Source organism: Protopterus annectens, chromosome 5.part0, assembly GCF_019279795.1.
Source record: "Protopterus annectens isolate FY-2018-M chromosome 5.part0, PAN1.0, whole genome shotgun sequence".
Classification (NCBI taxonomy): Eukaryota; Metazoa; Chordata; order Ceratodontiformes; family Protopteridae; genus Protopterus; species Protopterus annectens.
The window spans coordinates 1,112,151,633-1,112,170,760 of record NC_056735.1 but is presented as its reverse complement, the minus strand read 5'-3'; the positions used below and the strand labels follow the sequence as shown (position 1 = coordinate 1,112,170,760).

The window sequence follows — 19,128 nt, the reverse complement described above, 5'->3', positions numbered from 1 at the left end:
CCCCCAAGGTGAGAACACCATTCAGGAAGTTCTAATACAGACAAACACTTGGTGCAAAAGCCATGGCTTAAATCTCATTACCAAGAAGTGCATTATAGTACCTTTTGGGAAGCCTACCACCCCCGGTAACTATTTTATCAATAAAACACCCTTAAAAGTTGATTCAGTAGTCAGGGATCTGGGAACTCTTGTGGATGGTAACCTAGTCTTCAACCAGAATGTGTCCAAGGTTGTAAAAAAAATCCTTCCATTTTGCTCAACTTATAAACAAAGGCATGGCTTCTAGGTCCATGGAGGTCATCATACCACTGTTCTCAGCCCTTATTAGATCAATCACAGAATATATAGCCCCCTTCAGTATATACATGACCAGACACGTACAGCAACTGAAGCGTCCACTGAGGTTCCTTACAAAAAGATTACGAGTAAACACAATGACCTACACTGATCTTAAATCCCTCTCTCTTTACATGGTATCATGTATACTGCCGCAAGGTGACCTTTGCCTGGCATACAGGGCATTTCTAGACCCGGTTTTGATGAACCTTTTGTACATCCACAAAACAAACAGCATCAGAAATACTACTTTAAAAGACCTAAATTTTCCCTGCGACATAAATAGGAGAGAGAGAGATGCATTTCCCAGGGAATTCCCATTCTCTGAAACAGGCTTCCCATCCATGTGAAGCAGAATTTCCTCATATCCCTTTTTAAGCACAACTTGGACCAATGGATGGATAGTCAGAAATTCACCCTTTGGTCTGGCTCCTGTGTCTCTGATGGACAGAGGTAGGCAATAAATCACCACCTATATAAATCAAATTTGTGTGTTACATTTGGGTTGCATGGCTAGGTTTGTAAGGGTCCTAGTAGTCACTAACTTAGTATACATCTATGAACTAAGAGCTTGGAATGATTGTCTTATGGATATGTTCATCTCTATTTTAGTTTCTCAGGCTTCAGCCATTAATCACCAGCATAACCTCAGCTCTTATGTATATTTCTCAAAGACTGCAAACTTAAATATTTTTACATCTAAACAAACTTGAATTTAGAGTTCAATCTTTTGTTAATGTTTGTTATTTTTATCACAGGATCTAATGCCTTGGGATCACCCTTACTACAGTGGTATCCTCCGTGCTGAAAGGTAAGGTCTGTGAAGTATTTTAAGTAGCCATATATATTTTGTTTAATGCTTTTTTTGAAAGTTCATGAGTAATGTTGATGTAAAGCTGAAGTTCATTACCTCAGAAGAAAAAAAAAAGATTTTATTCCATGTTAAGTGCCCTCAAAGGTATTAGATATGTTTAATTATGTCCAATTAAGCCTATTCAAACAAAAATTTGAACTGGCTTCTCCATTTACACTTCTCTGAGGAGGCTAGATGGTCTTAATAGGCCTTCAAGATGCTTATTTTCACATCAGATTCAGAAGTGGTTGCCAGTGGTAACACGTATTTGTTTAATAGTCATTAATTTCCATTTCAGGACTGTAGTCTTTTTTTTTTGTTCTCCATAAAGAGTTTTTAACAGTGTTTAGGTGGTAGTATCCACTCAGTTAAGTAGCCACTTCCCATTCTGATCTTGTGAAGGTGTGGGCATTATCTATCAAAATCACATCTGTATCTTGTCTAACATTCTGATACCTAGGCACCTGCACTTATAAAACCAAATGCAATATACAGTGCTGTTAAGCATAGACCCCTGGCTTGTACAGAGGCTGACTCCTCAACAACTTTTCTTCCTGTTCCTTGAACAAAAAGATCATACCTTTAGCTTCTGTACCCTTTATAGATGAAATCAGGGCTAACTGACATTTAAGAAGGAAAAGTAACATAGTTCTTAGGTCTTTAAATTGCATGGCCACGTGGCCTCCTATCAAAGTTTCATTGTCATTGCCAGATTTAGGAATTATTCAAACTTTAATTGAAGGGGGCATGAGAAGAATATTAGAAAAAATTAATGTCTACTTTTGGTAAAGTAATGGGAAGCCTTCTCAGTTTTTCGTATGATGACGCTGATGCTTCCTCTAGACATCACTTCAGGTGTGGTACTTAGAAGACACATACAGTAGAGAACTTAAAATTATCCAGTGATTTTCAAATCCTGTAGTTTAGGGTTTGATTCCTTCAGCCTCCCTTTGCCTACTATGTGACTCTGATGACTACATACTGGGGGTTGCTGTTAAGTCTTGATTTGACACCCAAACACTCCAGAATTAACATAGTAAACTCTTGATGTACTAAAAATGGGATCAAACTAAATGATAAAAAATGTAGTAATATCACTATTGGTAAACAGCTTTCCCCTCATCATACTGTATAGACAATGCATCACTACAAAATAAAAATTAAGTCAAGGACCTAGGTACTTAAGTTGATAGTTTGCTGTGTTTTGACCATCATGTAACAAAGGGTATCAAGAAATCCTTTCATTTAGCCCAGCTAATTGCCAAAGGAATATCATTAAGGTGTGAAGAAGAAATCACTCCCTATAGAGAGAATTAATCAGGCCATTTATTGAGTACATTGCATTTTGGTATGTATCTAAGTAAATATGTCAAACTTGTTGTTGTATCTTTCGTCTTTTTCCAGTTAGGGCTTGCCACAGCGGAACTCCAGTCCGCTAATGATTGGCAGTAGATTTTTATGTACCGACTTGCCAGGCCTGATGTACAACCATCAACGAAGGTACGCCCATTCAAGCATGTCTCCACACACAAGACGCTTTAGCTGAGACTCGAACAGGCCAATGTCTTACTGTGAGGTGACAATGCTACCGCAGCACCACCACTGCAGCTATTATAATAAAAAAAGATTGCAGGCTTAAAGTCCCTGTGCTACCAGGGAGGCAGAAAGTTTTATCTTTTTAGTCAGTGTTTTACAGACTTCTGAGAGGAGTTCTGTCTCTCTCTTACCTTGCCATTAGAGACATGATTGATGTTCTTCATGTTTCACTGTTGCAGTCATCACCTTTGGGTTAACTTACCAGGGGTAGCCCTCAGTCGGCCCAAATACCAGAGGCTTAGTATTTCTGCGTCGGTTGCTGTCGCTCCAGGATTGATGTCAGGTCATCGGTGGTATAAAATCAGGCAGCCAGTCCCATTACATCAGTCTTTCTTGCCGAGGAGCCCGAAGCAGAAGCAGTTTGCAGAAGTGCCGGTCGGCTACTACCCGAGTTTTTGTTTCCGAATTGAAGTTGAAGTCTTCTAAAGCTAAGTACCCCATTGGGGATCCTTTTTTCTTGCTCTAACTGATGTCAGAAAAAGTTAACAATTGTCTCACCTGTGGAAAGCAAATACCACACCGAGACGTCCATTCTTACTGCGTCACCTGTTTGGCCCAGACCATGACGTCCCTCGCTGTTGCTTTTGTGCTTTGTTCAATGCCAGAACTATACATCGTTGGACCCTTATTGTAGCTATATATTTTCACTCTCAGCCCTCGAATTCCAATATGGCTTCAGTAAGCCTTCCGACTACCAATCTTCCAAAAAAACATAAGGATAAAGACAGAGACAAGACAGCACAGGTTCAAAACTGCTAATGACGCTTCTGCTAAGCTAGTCGTCAGTTCTCCACTCCTCAGTGAGGCGCTTTCACAGTCCCTGATGCCCGCTTCTGTGGATTTGCAGGCCGCTACCGAGACCCTTTCGGATTCTGGTATGCTGCGAGACACTTCTTCGACTAAAGATCCTGCTGATGTCTGTACCTTGCATGGGTCCGGAGACACTGAGCAGGCATCGGCTTCTGAGGAAGTACTTCGCACTATCGATACTCAACACAAACCGACGACGACTTTCGCGTCTTCAGTTCTTTCTAAAACTACCGAATTTCTAAGGCCCAGGGTACGAACTACTCCCAAAAAATCAGCAACCCAAGCTCGGGCACCTGCTTTCTTGCCTCAATCTTATATGCTTAAAATGGCGGAAGACCTTATTATGCCTATTAGGGGAAGCCAGGCTACCCCTTTCAAAAGAAAAAGAGACTTGTCTCCAGTAGTTTTATCTGAACAGGAGTCCAATGACTCTGATGCTTCTAAATATGAAGACGTGCAACCTCTCTCTGCTTATGAGGATTCTGATGCAGAGGAATTCATACCTTCTGCCTCTCCACCCGAGGATTTTCCATTTGGGGAAACCTTTCATACTTTAAAGGGAGCATTTTCAATGGGAATGTCAAGACTATCCTCAGTCGAAAAGAGACTCAGGGAATTCTTAGATTTGCCACAGCACAGACCTTTGGCCATTCCTCCTGTCCTGGATGTTGTGGATGATGTTTTTATGGAATCCAGTTTGATTTATGACACCCTTCCTCCTGCTCCCAGGAAACTGGACACCTACTACAGAGTCCCTGACTCTCTCAAATTCCTTTTCAAACATCCTACTGCTGACCCAGAGGTCATCTCTCAAGCACCTAAAGGAATTAAAGCAACCTAAGCTAAGAATCCCACCCTCTCAGACAGGGATTCCCGACATTTGGACAGGTGGGGTAAAAAAGTATACACCTCTGCTACTCTTGCTATTAGAGCATTAAATTCTCAATTCCACATGCTGAAATATCAGCAGCATACCACTGAACTCCTCAAACAAAAAATATCTTCCTTTCCAGCTTGTTTAGAAAGTAAAGAATTACAAGAGCTTATGCATTCTGCAAGCCAAATTACTAAGCACACCTTGCAATGTGGCGTTGATGCCCTAGAAGTATCTTGCAGGACATCAGTCACTGGTTTTGTCCTTAGAAGGCATGTGTAGCTTAAGGAACAGACCTTGCCAGACCATGTCAAATCCGAATTATTAGACGCACTATTGAGCAAAGACAATTTATTTGGCACCAAGGCAGAAGAGCTCTTAAAAAGATGGAAGAAAAGGCTAAATCTATGCAGACAGTTAAAGACTTCTTACAGGTCCAGCCTCCGGGGTTCAGTAGGCATTGCCCCTCCAGGCGCTGGTCCTTTCCTGTCCCCTCCAGTCCAAGCTCAGCCCAGACCCAGGGGAAGCAGACCCCCCTGACGGCAGCCCCAGGGAATGCAGAGATGTAAGCAGTGGAGTTCCTCCTCTTCAAAAACAGGGAGTGCAAAGCCCACCCCCTTATGGTAAGAACTCACAATGACTTTACACCTCCACCCACCTGCTTGTGCCCCTAGGAGGAAAACTCTCCTTCCTTGCAAGCAACTGGGCCTCTATTACCATTGACCGATGGGTCCTCAACATAGTGTCCCAGGGATACAAATTTTATTTCTACACTCTGCCAACCCCAAAAGGGTTCCCAGATCTTCCTCCAAACCAGTGGGCAGATGCCAAAAAGCAAGTCCTTTCCCTGCTCTCTATGAGGGCAATACAGCATGTTCCTGCAGAACAGATAGGCCAAGGTTTCTATTCCAGACTCTTCCTGGTACCCAGAAAAGAGAGGCCACCTTGTGCCCAATTCTCGGTCTATCCATTCCAAACACCTTTCTGGTGATATCAAAATTCAAAATGCTCACCCTCCAGCAGCTTCTTCCTATGCTTTCCAAGGACGCTTGGTTAGCCACCCCAGACCTAAAAGAGGCCTACCTACACATCCCAATCATGGAATCTTGCAGAAAATATCTATGTTTCAGGGCAGGATCTATGCACTTTCAGTTCTCTGTGCTTCCCTTTGGCTTATCTGCTGCACCCAGAGTTTTCACAAAATGCCTGGCTTCAGCCATTGCTTTTCGCAGACAAAGAAATATTCAAATTTACCACTACTTAGATGATTGCCTGATTCAGGCAGACAGTCAGGAAAAGCTGTTACAGCACCTGAATTCTGTAATGGGCCTATTGACCTCCCTGGGTTTTACTGTCAACGAAAAGAAATCAAAACTAGTCTCCCCACAAAAAATGGTATTCCTGGGAGCAAGCCTGGACACAGCATCGCAGATGGCATTCCTTACTCCAGAAAAACAAGCCTATACCTGACAGGCTAGTTCTCTCAACCAGCCACCAGAACCCAGTTATCCGCAAGAAAAATCCTGCAAGCTCTAGGGTTCATGGCTTCCTGCATTCTACTCATTCCATATGCCAGACTGCATATGAGGAAACTACAGTGGTATCTACAAAGCCTTTGGTGTCAACACTCTCAAGACCTGGAAACTATCATACCAAAGATACCTTGTCTAAGGAAAGATTTTCTTTGGTGGACAGCAGCATGCAACCACAAGGAACTTTCTTCTCACAACCCCATGCCAGCCCAGACCTTCACCATAGACGCATCAGACTATGCCTGGTGTGCACACCTGGACTGCAGGTGCATTCAGGGCCATTGGAACCCAAGTCAAATACATCCGCACATCAACCAAAAAGAGATGCTAGCTGTTCAGCACGCCTTGACAGCTGTCAGACCCCTACTCTCCCCGGGGCCTCTACTGATCAAAACAGACAACACCACAGTGATGTGGTATATCAACAAGCAGGGAGAAACTCATTCTTATCCTCTCTGCAGACTCGCCATGACCCTTAGGCACATGGCCTCAGCCATGCAACTACACCTGCTAGCACAATTCCTGCCAGGCTCCCTAAACTCTCTAGCAGACAACTTAAGCAGAAATCTAGACCCACACGAGTGGCAGCTAGACCTCAGAACCTTCACCCTTGTAACCCAGAAATGGGGCACCCCGAAGGTGGACCTCTTTGCCTCCCACTCCAATCATCAGCTCAGCAAATTCTGCACCAGGGAACCTCACAACAAGGCCTGGAAAGTGGATGCTCTATCCTTCCAGTGGGTAAACTTCTCGCTCTATGCATTTCCCCCTCTACCACTCATTTTAAGGGTACTGCTCAAAATAAGGGAGGAAAAACTGAGGGCAGTCCTGATTGCCCCAGACTGGCCATGCTAGTACTGGTCACCCCTGCCACCATGGCACCTACCTCAGATCCCAACACTCTTGACCCAGAGGAATGGAGAATTCATTGCATCCCCAATTGCAGACCCTCATTCTGGCAGACTGGCTTATTCCCTGACCTCTCCTCAAAATGCCAGCCTAAGCAAACAAGTCCTAGATGTTATACGTGAGGCCAGATGCCCCAGTACTAGAAAATCCTGTGCTGACAAGTGGAAAATGTTTTGCACCTGGATCCAGGCTAAGAGAGACAGAATAGCACAGCCCTCCCTACCTCTCATCCTGGATTACTTAGTAGACCTATTACATGGGGGTCTATCCTTCTCTTCTATTAAAATTCATGCCTCTGCCATCTCTGCTCATTACAGCACAGAGCCACCTCTCTTCTCACACCCTCTCATCAAACAGTTCATAAGGGGTCTAACAGCTTAAGGCCACACAGAAGAGCTCCTACCCTTTGTATTGGAAAAGCTCACCCTACCCCCCTTTGATCCTGCAGCTTCAGCAGAGTTAAAATCCCTCTCTTGGAAGACAGCCTTGCTTCTAGCCATCAATTCAGCTAGAAGAGTATCAGAGCTACAAGCACTCATGGCTGTAGAGCCCTTCATCATTTTCCATGCTGACAGGGTCTCCTTCAAGACTAACCCATCCTTCATGCCTAAAGTGTTGTCCAGTGTGGCTCTCAACCAATCCATTCATTTGCCCACCTTTTTCTCTAACCCACAAAACAAGAGGGAAAAGATTCTGCACTCTCTAGATGTGCACAGACAGCTCAGATTCTAGCTGGACAGGACTAAATCTTTTAGAAAAACTGATTAATTGGTAGTCAGCTTCACAGCAGGGGCAGAGGGCAAGGCCATATCTAAACAAACAATCTCCAAATGGATAGCCCACTGCATCCATTTCTGCTACAAACAACACGGGAAACCACCCCCAAAGGGGGTCAGGACACATTCCACCAGGGCAACCTCCACCTCTGCAGCTTTTCTCAGATGGGTCCCCACCAGGGACATCCTGGAGGCTGCAACATGGACATCTGTTCATGCCTTCACCAAGCATAATCATCTGCCTATCTGCTCCAAATCCAGGGCAAACTTTGTCACCACAGTCTTGCAGGGCATCCTAGCCAGTCCCCAGTCTTCTTGACTGCCTCCACCCTTTTCTTCAGCTTTGGGAATCAACCCAAATGTGATGACTGCAACAGTGAAACACAAAGAACATAGTACAGTTGTGTACACTACACTTACCATAAATGTAGATGTTCGAGTGTATTCACTGTTGCAGTCCTGGTTTCCCATCCTCCATCCTCCTTGTCTCTCTCTCTCTCTCTCTCTCTCTCTCTTACAGGGAATTTGTGGGATTTACTTTCTTCTGGTACTTTTCTTCCACCATAAACTAGCTCCCTGTTTGGGGGCCCCTGACAGGTCAAGAAAAACTGATGTAATGGCGTTGGCTGTCTGATTTTATACCACTGACGACCTGACGTCAGTCCTGGAGTAACAGCAACCGATGCAGAAATACTAACCCTCTGGCATTCAGGACAACTCAGGGCTACCCCTGGCAGGATAACCCAAATGTGATGACTGCAACAGTGAATACACTCAAACATCTACATTTATGGTAAGTGTACACAACTGTACTTTCTGTGCCCCCTGTATTTCCACAAGTTGAATGTCTCCACCAGTACTAGAACCAGGGATCTAAATCTTCACCATCATGTGTTCATAGCTAGTCTGCATGCCCTTGCTGTCCATTTTAAGCCTAGCCAGTTTCTGTTTTTTTGTGCTCAAATAACCTATCCCATTTGATTGTAGATTGGCATTATCCATCCACATGGTCTATAATTATATATTACTCCTAATGAGAATAATTGGGATCACTGAGTAGATAATTTGAGGAGACCTATGCATGGGATAAAGAATGTAGGAGCTGTCTCTGTCCATTAGTTGTTGTACAGGCTGTCCTGGGTTAAATATTCTGTTTCCCAACCATAGATAATTTGCACTTGAAAATGAAGGGAGTGATCTTTGTTCTGTATGGATAGAAAGTCTGTTCCATAGCAGAGATATACCTGTCCCTTCAAACCATTTTGATGATGATATGGAAGAAGTTTAGATCTATAGACCAAGTATTTCTGATGCTGTTTGACTTGCTGATAAGCAGCAAATCCATGAGTAATGGGTTGAAGGATGCCTTGTGTGATGCCCCTGCACTGGCCCAGTAATCAAGGAGCCTCAATCCTCACCACTAACACCAGTGAGAGACGCGCATATTGGGAGGATGACAGGTACACACACAGTAAAGTGCAATTTAAGAGCACACAGAGGTCACAGTCAGTCTAGGGCTGGTTTCTGTCTCTTTTTCCAGATCCCCAATAAGACTCCCCACTGGCACAGTTATAGGGTTGAGATCTCAGCCGAGCTGTCAAGCCAAAACCTCCAGCACCCTCTCTGTCCAACCAGTGCTTCGTGTCCCTGCCCAAGTAGTTGACACACACATACTTTGAGATTTGATCTATATACAAACACACAGACACTCCTGGGAAAGACTGGCACAGGTTCACTAGCTATGCCCCCTTCTGCCCAGACTAAAAGGTAATTAGCACGGTCACCAACCAGCTCTTCAGCTGCTATAAGGCCCTTCCCAAAGGGTGACCAATTCTACTGTGCAATGTTACTATTATCCAAATGATAAGTGTGTCCAAGACTTGAAGGCTATTTAGGAGCGGCTGGTACAGTGTTACCAAATAAATGTGAAAGTACTGTAAGAGCTTAAATATCTCTAATAAACCAGCCAAAACTAAAAGGTGTAAATATATTTAATAATAAATGACAGAACAAGGCAATACTCAGTAACTCAGTACTGTGACAACAGAGTTCAGAATCACAGGAAATACTTTAAAACAACATTGCAGGACAGTCTCACATAAATATAGAAAACATCTAGGCTGATCTTGTTATATTCCTATCTATCTCTAAGAGAAATACTATGATCTAAGTCTTACTTAGAGCAAAGCCAATGCAGATGAGAAGTGCTGAAGACAGATCTGTTCAGATCCAGATTCAAATACAAAATGCACAGACTTTCTCTCTGAGATAGTTCTTAAATTAATAATACACATTACTGCTGAGTTAGCTAGATGACATCACTATTTGACACCTGCCTCTGGTTCCCAGGCTAAACAGATACCAGCAGAATTTAACATGTCTCTGTTAAAAATACTTATCTTTCAGAAGTACAGCTGCTAGGAAGCCACAAGAGCAATACAAAAACACTTTACATGTGAAACCTAGTAATTTTCTCAGTCTCAAGACAATAGAAAGAAACCCCTAGCACTAGACATCCTGTCTGTTAGCTGAGATAAACTAACTTTATAGGACATCGTAAAACTCTTTTCTTATTTTATTAGAGTTTGCAAGTTAACTCTGTATATTCCAGCCTTTACCATCAACACATACATTTGCATAGGCATGTAGTTTATACACATTTATACTCTTTTCCAGAAGGGTGCACTGTGGTTACATTCTTGTAGCGCAGTACAGAACGTATAGTTTTCTTACATTTGTAAGGCAAGCATACAAATCATATTACTATTCACAAATGACATAGAATTACTTACAGAATTCTAGTTAGCTGGTTTGGCAGCTTGCACAACCCCCCTTGAAAACCCAAGTTAGTTGTTCAAGTGACCCTTGAGAAACATTGCTTGAGAAGATTGAGCCTATCTGGCAATACCTTACCCCATTACCTGTCTTGAGAGCCCATCTACAGTGGCATTGCTAACCCCACTGCAGCAATGCACTGTCATATCATATGGTTGCAACCCTAGGCTCCACCTTAGCAACTTAGTATTTTGCTGGCTGGCTCGATGTAACCGTGTTAGGGGATTGTTATCTGTAACTACAGTGAATTTTCTTCCCTACAGATAAAGCTGAAGTTTCTGCAGTGCCCACACTATGGCTAGACATTCCTTTTCTACAGCTGCATAGCATTCCTCCCTGGGTTAGACCCTATGACTGAGATAAACCACTGGGTGCTCTTCTCCCTCTGAAGAAGTCTGGCTAAGTACAGACTCCACCCCAAGGTTCGAAGCATCCACCTGCGCAACACATTCTTTGCTGTAATCTGGACTAGCTAACCCAGGGGATCCTCCCAAATCTCCTTTAAGCTTCTGGAATGCCTGCCCACATGCCCATACTATCTTATCTGGCCTGATTTTCCTTGTCAGGTCTGTGAGGGGAGCAGCTATGGTACTATAATTGGGGACACATTTTCTGTAATACCCTGCTGTCCATAAGAATGCCCTCACCTGGTTTTTGGTAACAGGTGCAGGCCGTGCCTGAATGGCTTCCACTTTGGCAGGTTCTGGCCTGGTCTTACCACTCCAAACTCTATGTCCCAGGTAGGCGACCTCTGCCATAGCCACCTGACATTTGCTGGGCTTAATGGTCAACCCTGCCCTCTGTAGTCTGCCCAGCACATCCCTGACATGCTGAAGGTGCTCTTGCCAGGAATGGCTGTAGATTGCAATATCATCTAGGTAAGCAAGGGAAAAATTTCCTGCTAGGATATGATCTGCCAACCTCTGGAAAGTCGCTGGGGCATTTTTCATCCCAAAGGGCATCTTTGTGAACTCATACAAGCCAAAAGGAGTCACAAAGGCTGACCTTTCTCTAGCACTGGGAGTCATGGACACTTGCCAGGAACCCTTGGTAAGATCAATGGTGGTAAGATACTTAGCCCCACCCAACTGCTTTAGGGCTTCATCTGTCCTAGGCATGGGGTAAGCATCTGACTCTGTGTGACTATTTAATTTCCTGTAGTCCACACAGAACCTGGTGCTGCCATCCTTCTTTGGTACCAGCAACACTGGGGAGGCCCAGGGACTGCCGGACACCTGAATTACCCCTAGTTCCAACATTTCCTGCATCTCCTCCCTCAGAGTCTGTTTGACTCTTTAAGGTACCTTATGCCTGATGGACCATTGGGGGTCCTGTATCCACTTGGTGCTGCACCAGGTGGATGCACCCTGGATGATGATCTTCGTGTTTCACTGTTGCAGTCATCACACTTGGGTTATCTGCCTGCAGGTCACCCTCAGTCGGCCCGAATATGAGAGGCTTAGTATTTCTGCATTGGCTACTGTTGCTCCAGGACTGACGTCAGGTTGTCAGGGGTATAAAAACAGGTAGCCGATGCCATTACATCAGTCTTTCTTGCCGAGGAGCCTGAAGCAGAAGCAGTTCACAAGTGCCAGTCGGCTGCTACCTGAGTTTTCGTTTAAGAATTGAATAATTCTGAAGTCTTCTAAAGCTAAGTACCCTGCTGGGATCTTTTTTTCTTGAAAAACAAAGTCCAGGAAAGGAACGCAGAACCAGGAAAATTGAATCCTTTAATGAATTTCAGCAGAAGACATAAAACAAGAGCTTTTGCTTGGTGAAATACCGAGCTTTCTCAAGTTAGCACTGAAATGCCAAAAACATCTTTAAATAGTACCTTCTAGGTCATCTGATTGATTAATTAACACAATTAATAAACAAATCCCCTAGGAGACTTAAGCAGTGCTGCAATGCTATGCAATTGTCCATTAGAATCATAAAAAAATATATACATGAGAATCATACATAAAAATTCTTGTTGTGAGAATATCATCACAACTTCAATGATGTTAACATTTCGATAACTAAAAATAGAAATAGAAAATAAAAATGAAAATAAAAGTAAAATAGAATAGAATCCAAGTATAGTTAAAATACATGAATGTGTAACAGTAAGTGGCATGTAAAATTTAATATTTAATATTTGATAAATAAAATTAAAAATAATCTTTTTTTCTTGCTCTAACCGATGTCAGAAAAAGTTTAACTGTCTTGCCTGTGGAAAGTAAAATACCACACAGAGACTTTCATTCTTACTGCATCACCTGTTTAGGCCCAGACCACGACGTACCTTGCTGTCATTTTGTGCCTTGTTCATTCGTCATCGGGCTCTCATTGTTGCTAAATTCTTTCACGCTCGATCTCCGTATTCCAAAATGGCTTCGGTAAGCCATCCGACTACCGATATTTTGAAAAAACAGAAGCATAAAGACAGAGACAGACCACACAGGTCCAAAGCTGCCGACGACACTTCTGTTAAGCTAGTCGCCAGTTCGCCGGCACTCACTGAGACGCTTTTGCAGCCCCTGATGCCTGCTTCATTGGATTCGCTGGCCTCTACTGAGACCCATTCGGAGTCCGGTATGCTGCGAGGCTCTTCTTCGACTATGGAACTTGTAGATGTCTCTACCTTGGATGGGTCCGGAGCCGCTTAGCAGACACTGGCTTCTGAGGCAGTTCGTCACACTACCGATGTTCGAATCAAACCGATGATTTCATTTTTATCTAAAACTACCGAATTTCTAAGGCAAAGAGTACACGCTACTCCTAAAAAAACAACGACCAAAGCGCATGCACCTGCTCCCTTGCCACAACGACAAATGCTTAAATTGGCAGAAGACCTTATTGTGCTGATTTAGGGGAAGTCAGCCTTCCCCGGCTAAGAGAAAGAGAGACCAATCCCCTGCAGCTTCAACAGACCAGGAGTCCTGTGACTGAGATATTTGATTATAAAGACATGCCCTTAGCTGCATATGAGGATTCAGATGCAGAGTAATCCAGTCCCTCTGCCACCCCTCCAAAGGATTTTTCTTTTAGTGAAACCTTACATACTTTAAGAGAGCATTTCCACTGGGAATGCCAAGACTATCCTCAGTACTAAAAGAGACTCAGAGAATTTCTAGATTTGCCACAGCACAGGCCTTTAGCATTATCCCCAGTCCTGGAAGTTGTTGATGATGTTTTTATGGAATCCAGTCTACTCCTGATACTTTACCCTCTGCCCCTAGGAAACCAGACGGGTATTACAGAGTACCTGACACTCATAAATTTCTTTTCAAGAATCCTACTGCTGACCCAGAGGTCATTTCCCAGGGTCCTAAAGGTATCAAGGCAACTACAGCCAAGAATCCCACCCCTTCAGACAGGGATTCCAGTGCTTTGGACAGATGGGGTAAGAAGGTATATACCTCTGCAACTCTTGCCATTAGGGCATTGAATTGTCCGTTTCACATGCTGAAGTACCAGCCACACACATGGAACTTATTAAACAAAAAGTAGTAACCTTTACAGACTGTGCAGAAAATAAAGAATTGCAGGGGCTTATGCACTCTGCAACCCAAGTCAGCAAGCATACTTTCCAGTGTGGCTTTGGTGCCCTAGAAGCATCTTGCAGGGCAGCAGTCACTGGTTGTGTACTGAGAAAACATGCTTGGCTCAAGGAACAGACCTTGCCAGACCATGTCAAATCAAAGTTACTAGATGCTCCTTCGAACAAGGACAGTTTGTTTGGCACCAAAACAGAAGAGGTTCTTAAAAAGATGGAAGAAAAAGCTTAGTCTATGCAGACTGTTAGAATTCTTACAAGTGCAACCTCCTAGATTCAGTAGGCATTGCCCCTCCAAATACTGGTTCTTTCCAGGCCCCTTCAGGCCATCTCAAGCCAGATTCAGGAACAGACCACCCAGACTACAGTCTCAGGGTATGCAGAGATCTAAGCAATGGAGTGCCCCCACCCCCAAAGCAGGGAGTGGTAAGCCACCTCCTTATGGAAAAAACTCAGAATTACTTTTCTACTCCACTCCCCACCTTTGCCCAATTGCTTGTGCCCCTATGAGGAAAACTTGCCCTTCATGCAAAAAACTGGATGTCCATCACAAAAGATCGATGGGTCCTCAACATTGTATCATGGGGTTACAAATTTTACTTCCACTCACTGCCAACCCAAAGAGGGTTCCCAGACCTTCCTCCAAACCAGTGGGCAGAGGCACAAAACCAAGTCTTATCCCTGCTCTCCATCAGAGTTATTGAGCTGGTTCCAGTGGAATAGATAGGTCAAGGATTCTATTCCAGACTTTTCCTGGTACCCCGAAAAGAGGGCACTTGGCGCCCAATCCTGGATCTTTCAAATCTCAACACCTTCCTGGTGGTACCAAAATTCAAAATGTTTACCCTGCCGTAGCTTCTACCTATGCTAGCCAAGGATTCCTGGTTAGTCACCCTAGACTTAAAAGAAGCTTATCTGCACATCCCTATAAGAGAGTCATGCAGTAAGTATCTATGTTTCAGGGCTGGATCTATGCATTATCAGTTCTCTGCACTTCCCTTTGTCTTATCCACTGCACCCAGAGTATTCACAAAATGCCTGGCTCCAGCCATTGCATACTGCAGGCAGAGAAATATCCAAATTTACCCGTAATTGGATGACTGCCTGATTCAGGCGGGCAGTCAGGAATTGCTGTTGCAGCACCTGACATTTGTGAAAAACCTTCTCACTTTCCTGGGGTACACCATCAATGAAAATAAATCAAAACTGGTACCCAGTCAAAAGATTGTATTCGTGGGAGCAAGCTTGAACACAACATCCCAGATGGTATTCCTCACTTCAGAAAAACATCTGACAGCCTACTTCAAACAAATGGCCATCAGAACCCAGCTATCATCAAGGAAAATATTGCAGGTCCTAGGGTTCATGACCTCATGTATACTGCTAATTCCATATGCAAGACTGCATATGAGGAAACTTCAGTGGTACTTAAGTCTTTGGTGCCAGCATTCTATCATACCCTAAGGACAGAGTTCCTTTGGTGGGCAGAAACATCCATAGCAACCACAACAAGGGACGACTGCCCTTTACTCAACCATACGCCGCCCAGACCCTAACCACAGATGCATCAGACCGTGCCTGGGGAGCACACATGGATGGCAAATGCATTCAGGGCCACTGGAGCCCAAGTCAAATTCATCTGCACATCAACCAAAAAGAGATGCTAGTTGTGCAGAATGCCCTGACAGCTTTCAGATTCCTACTCTTTCAGGACAACTTCTAATAAAGACAGACAACACCACAGTTATGTGGTACATCAACAAGCAGGAGGGAACCCATTCCTACCCACTCTGCAGGTTAGCCATGGCCCTGTGGAACACGGTCTTGGATATGCATGTCCATCTGCAAGCTCAATTCCTGCCAGGCAAACAAAATTCTCTGGCAGACGACTTAAGCAGAAATCACCTCGACCCACACGAGTGGCAGTTAGAGCCCAGCACCTTCAACCTTCTGATTCAGAAATGGGGGACCCCAGAGGTGGACCTTTTTGCCTACCCCTACAACCACCAGCTCAGCAGATTTTGCACCAAGAACCCTCACAGTAAGGCCTGGAAAGTGGATGCCCTAGCCTTTCAGTTGGTAAATCTCTCAATTTATGCATTCCCACCTCTGCCCCTTCTCCCAAGAGTATTACTCAAAATAAGACAGGACAGACCGAGGACAATTCTGATTGCCCCGGACTGGCCACGCCAGCACTGGTACCTATTCCTGTGCAGCCTGACATTGGTGCCACCATGACACCTACACCAGAACCCTACCCTGCTCTCTCAGCAGGAGGGGCAGATTTTGCATCCGCAATTGCAACCCCTAAATCTTGCAGCCTAGCTTATCCGTTGAATCCTACCCCAGCAGCTCTAAGCAAACAGGTGCTGGACATCATTCTTGAAGCCAGAAGGCCCAGTACAAGGAAATCCTATCCAGATAAGTGGAAAAGGTACTGCTCCTGGAGTCTAAAAGAGAGGACACAACTCTGCCCTCCCTGCCTTTAATCCTTGATTACTTAGCAGATCCACTCCACAAAGGCCTTTCCTTCTCTTCCATTAAGATACATGCCTCAGGCATTTCAGCTCATTACAACACTGAGCCACCTCTCTTCTCACACCCTCCTATCAAACAGTTCCTGAGAGGGGCAAACAACTTAAGGCCACCAAGGAGAACACCCACCCCTGTTTGGGACCTTAACTTTTTACTGGAAAAGCTCACACTTCCACCCTTTGAGCCTGCAGCATCAGCAAACTTAAAATTCCTCTCTTGGAAAACAGCATTGCTTCTAGCCATCACTTCAGCTAGAAGAGTGTCTGAACTGCAAGCACTTATGGTTGTGGAACCTTACATTATTTTCCATGCTGACAGGGTCACTCTCAAGACAAACCCTTCCTTTATGCCTAAAGTGGTGTGCAGTGTGGCTCTCAGTTAATCCATACATTTGTCAACCTTTTTCCCTAATCCTCAAAATAAAGGGGAAAGGATTCTGCAGTCATTGGACATGCACAGACAGCTCAGATTTTACCTGGATAGGACTAAGCCCTTCAAAAAATCAGACCAGTTACTAGTCAGCTTTGCAACAGGGGCAGAGGGCAAGGCCATTTCTAAGCAAACAATATCTAAATGGATAGCACATTGCATCCATTTTTGCTACAAGCACCATGGGAAACCAACCCCACAGGGGGTCAGAACACATTCCACTAGGGCAACATCTACCTCTACAGCATTTCTCAGGGGAGTCCCTACCAGGGACATCCTGGAAGCTGCTACCTGGAGTTCAGTACACACTTTCACCAAGCACTACCATTTGCCTATCTTCTTCAAATCCAGGGCAGATTTTGCAACAACAGTCCTGCAGGGCATTCTAGCCAGCCCTAATGCTTCTTGACTGCCTCCACCCTTCTTCAGCTTTGGGAATCCACCCAAGTGTGATGACTACAACAGTGAAACACGAAGAACATAGTACAGTTGTGTACACTAACTGTAAATGTAGATGTTCGAGTGTATTCACTGTTGCAGTCCTGGTTTCCCTCCCTCCAACCCCGTTTTCTCTCTCTCTCTCTCTCTCTCTCTATAATCTATCTATGCCTTTTACTCCCACCTTTCAGGTATTGGTATTTACTTTTTACTGGTGGCGTTTTCCACCACCATAACTTAGCTCCCCTTTGGGGGGCTCCTGACATTTGGGGTAAGAAAAACTGATGTAATGGCGTTGGCTGTCTGGTTTTATACCCCTGACGAACTGTCGTCAGTCCTGGAGTGACAGCAACCGACGCAGAAATACTAAGTCTCTGGTATTCGGGCCGACTGAGGGCTACCTGCAGGCAGATAACCCAAGTGTGATGACTGCAACAGTGAATACACTTGAACATCTACCTTTATTGTAAGTTCACGCAACTGTACTTCGTGTTTCACTGTTGCAGTCATAACCTGTGGGTTATCCCTGCTGGGTAGCCCTCAGCCAGCCTGAATACAATAGTAAAGGTTTCCCTCCTGCATTGGCTATTCTGTGAGTGTGGCTGACCTCAGGTAGTCAGGGCTATGGAGGGAGACACCCGACTGCATCACATCTGTCTTTCTTGCCATGGAGTCCGAAGCAGAAGCAGTTTTGCGAGTGCGTCTTTCGGCTGTTGCCAGAGTGAGGACAACCGTCTAAAGTGAAGTACCCCATTGAGGAATCTTTTCTTGCCTTAAACCAATGTCAGAGAAAGTTAATAACGGTCTCAATTGTGGAAAGCAGATCCCACACCGAGACTTCCATTTTGTTTGCATCACTTATTTAGGCCAAGACCATGACGTTCCAGGGTGTCAGTTCTGTGCCCTCTTTAATGCTCGTACTATAAGAAGAGCTGATATTGTAGCAAAGCATTTTAGTCCATCTTTCCAGCAACGCGAAATGGCGTCGGTCTCTCAGGCAGTTTCTGATGTACCTAGGAAGAAAAGGGGCAAAGGTAAGGATAGGCCTCTAAAGGTTAGGCCCTCTGACGACTCCAGACAACAGTCAACTTTTACCCAAAGCAAGGCTACAGATGAACTTAGTGAGGTGCTTTCGCAGCCCCTGATGACAGCCAACGAACTGTTGCAGGCCTCTACCGAGACCCATTTGGAGTACAGTACGTCACTGGATCAGCCTCCTCCTGCCAGGATGTCACTTTTTCCTCATGCAGTTTGGTCCGGAGCCACTTTGCAGGCTCCGGCTTCTGCTGAGACCCCAACAACATCCGAAGTCAGGATTAGACCGTTGGCAATGCTGCCGGTCAAATTGACTCTGTATAAGGCTAGTGACCCAGCTAGGCCCAAGCTTAAATCTACCCCCAAAATGGTCTCTTCTCAAAGTGCCAGCCACCGAACTACTGCTAGCTAGCCTGCCCCCTCAGTCACAACAACTGCTCAGAATCGCAGAAGACCTGATGACTCTGATCAGGGATAGCCAACGTCATCCTCCCACACCAGCCAAAATAAAAAGAGACAGCTCCCCAGATGTTGTCACTGACGAGGAATCAGTAGATTCTGTTCTAGAGGAGTTGGACATGGAAGACCAGCCCTTAGCAGCATTTGAGGATTCTGGTGCTAATGATCCC

The 19,128-nt window shown here is 44.6% G+C and overlaps 1 protein-coding gene across 1 annotated transcript in view; it reads left to right on the top strand.

The window, feature by feature from the left end:
• Positions 1-19,128, top strand: part of LOC122802327 (mitochondrial intermediate peptidase) — a 2,150,265-nt gene that overhangs the window by 1,566,522 nt on the left and 564,615 nt on the right. Inside the window, exon 11 of the mRNA XM_044071968.1 lies at positions 1,095-1,147. Within this exon, the coding sequence (XP_043927903.1) occupies positions 1,095-1,147 (53 nt within the window). The remainder of the gene's footprint in view (positions 1-1,094; positions 1,148-19,128) is intronic.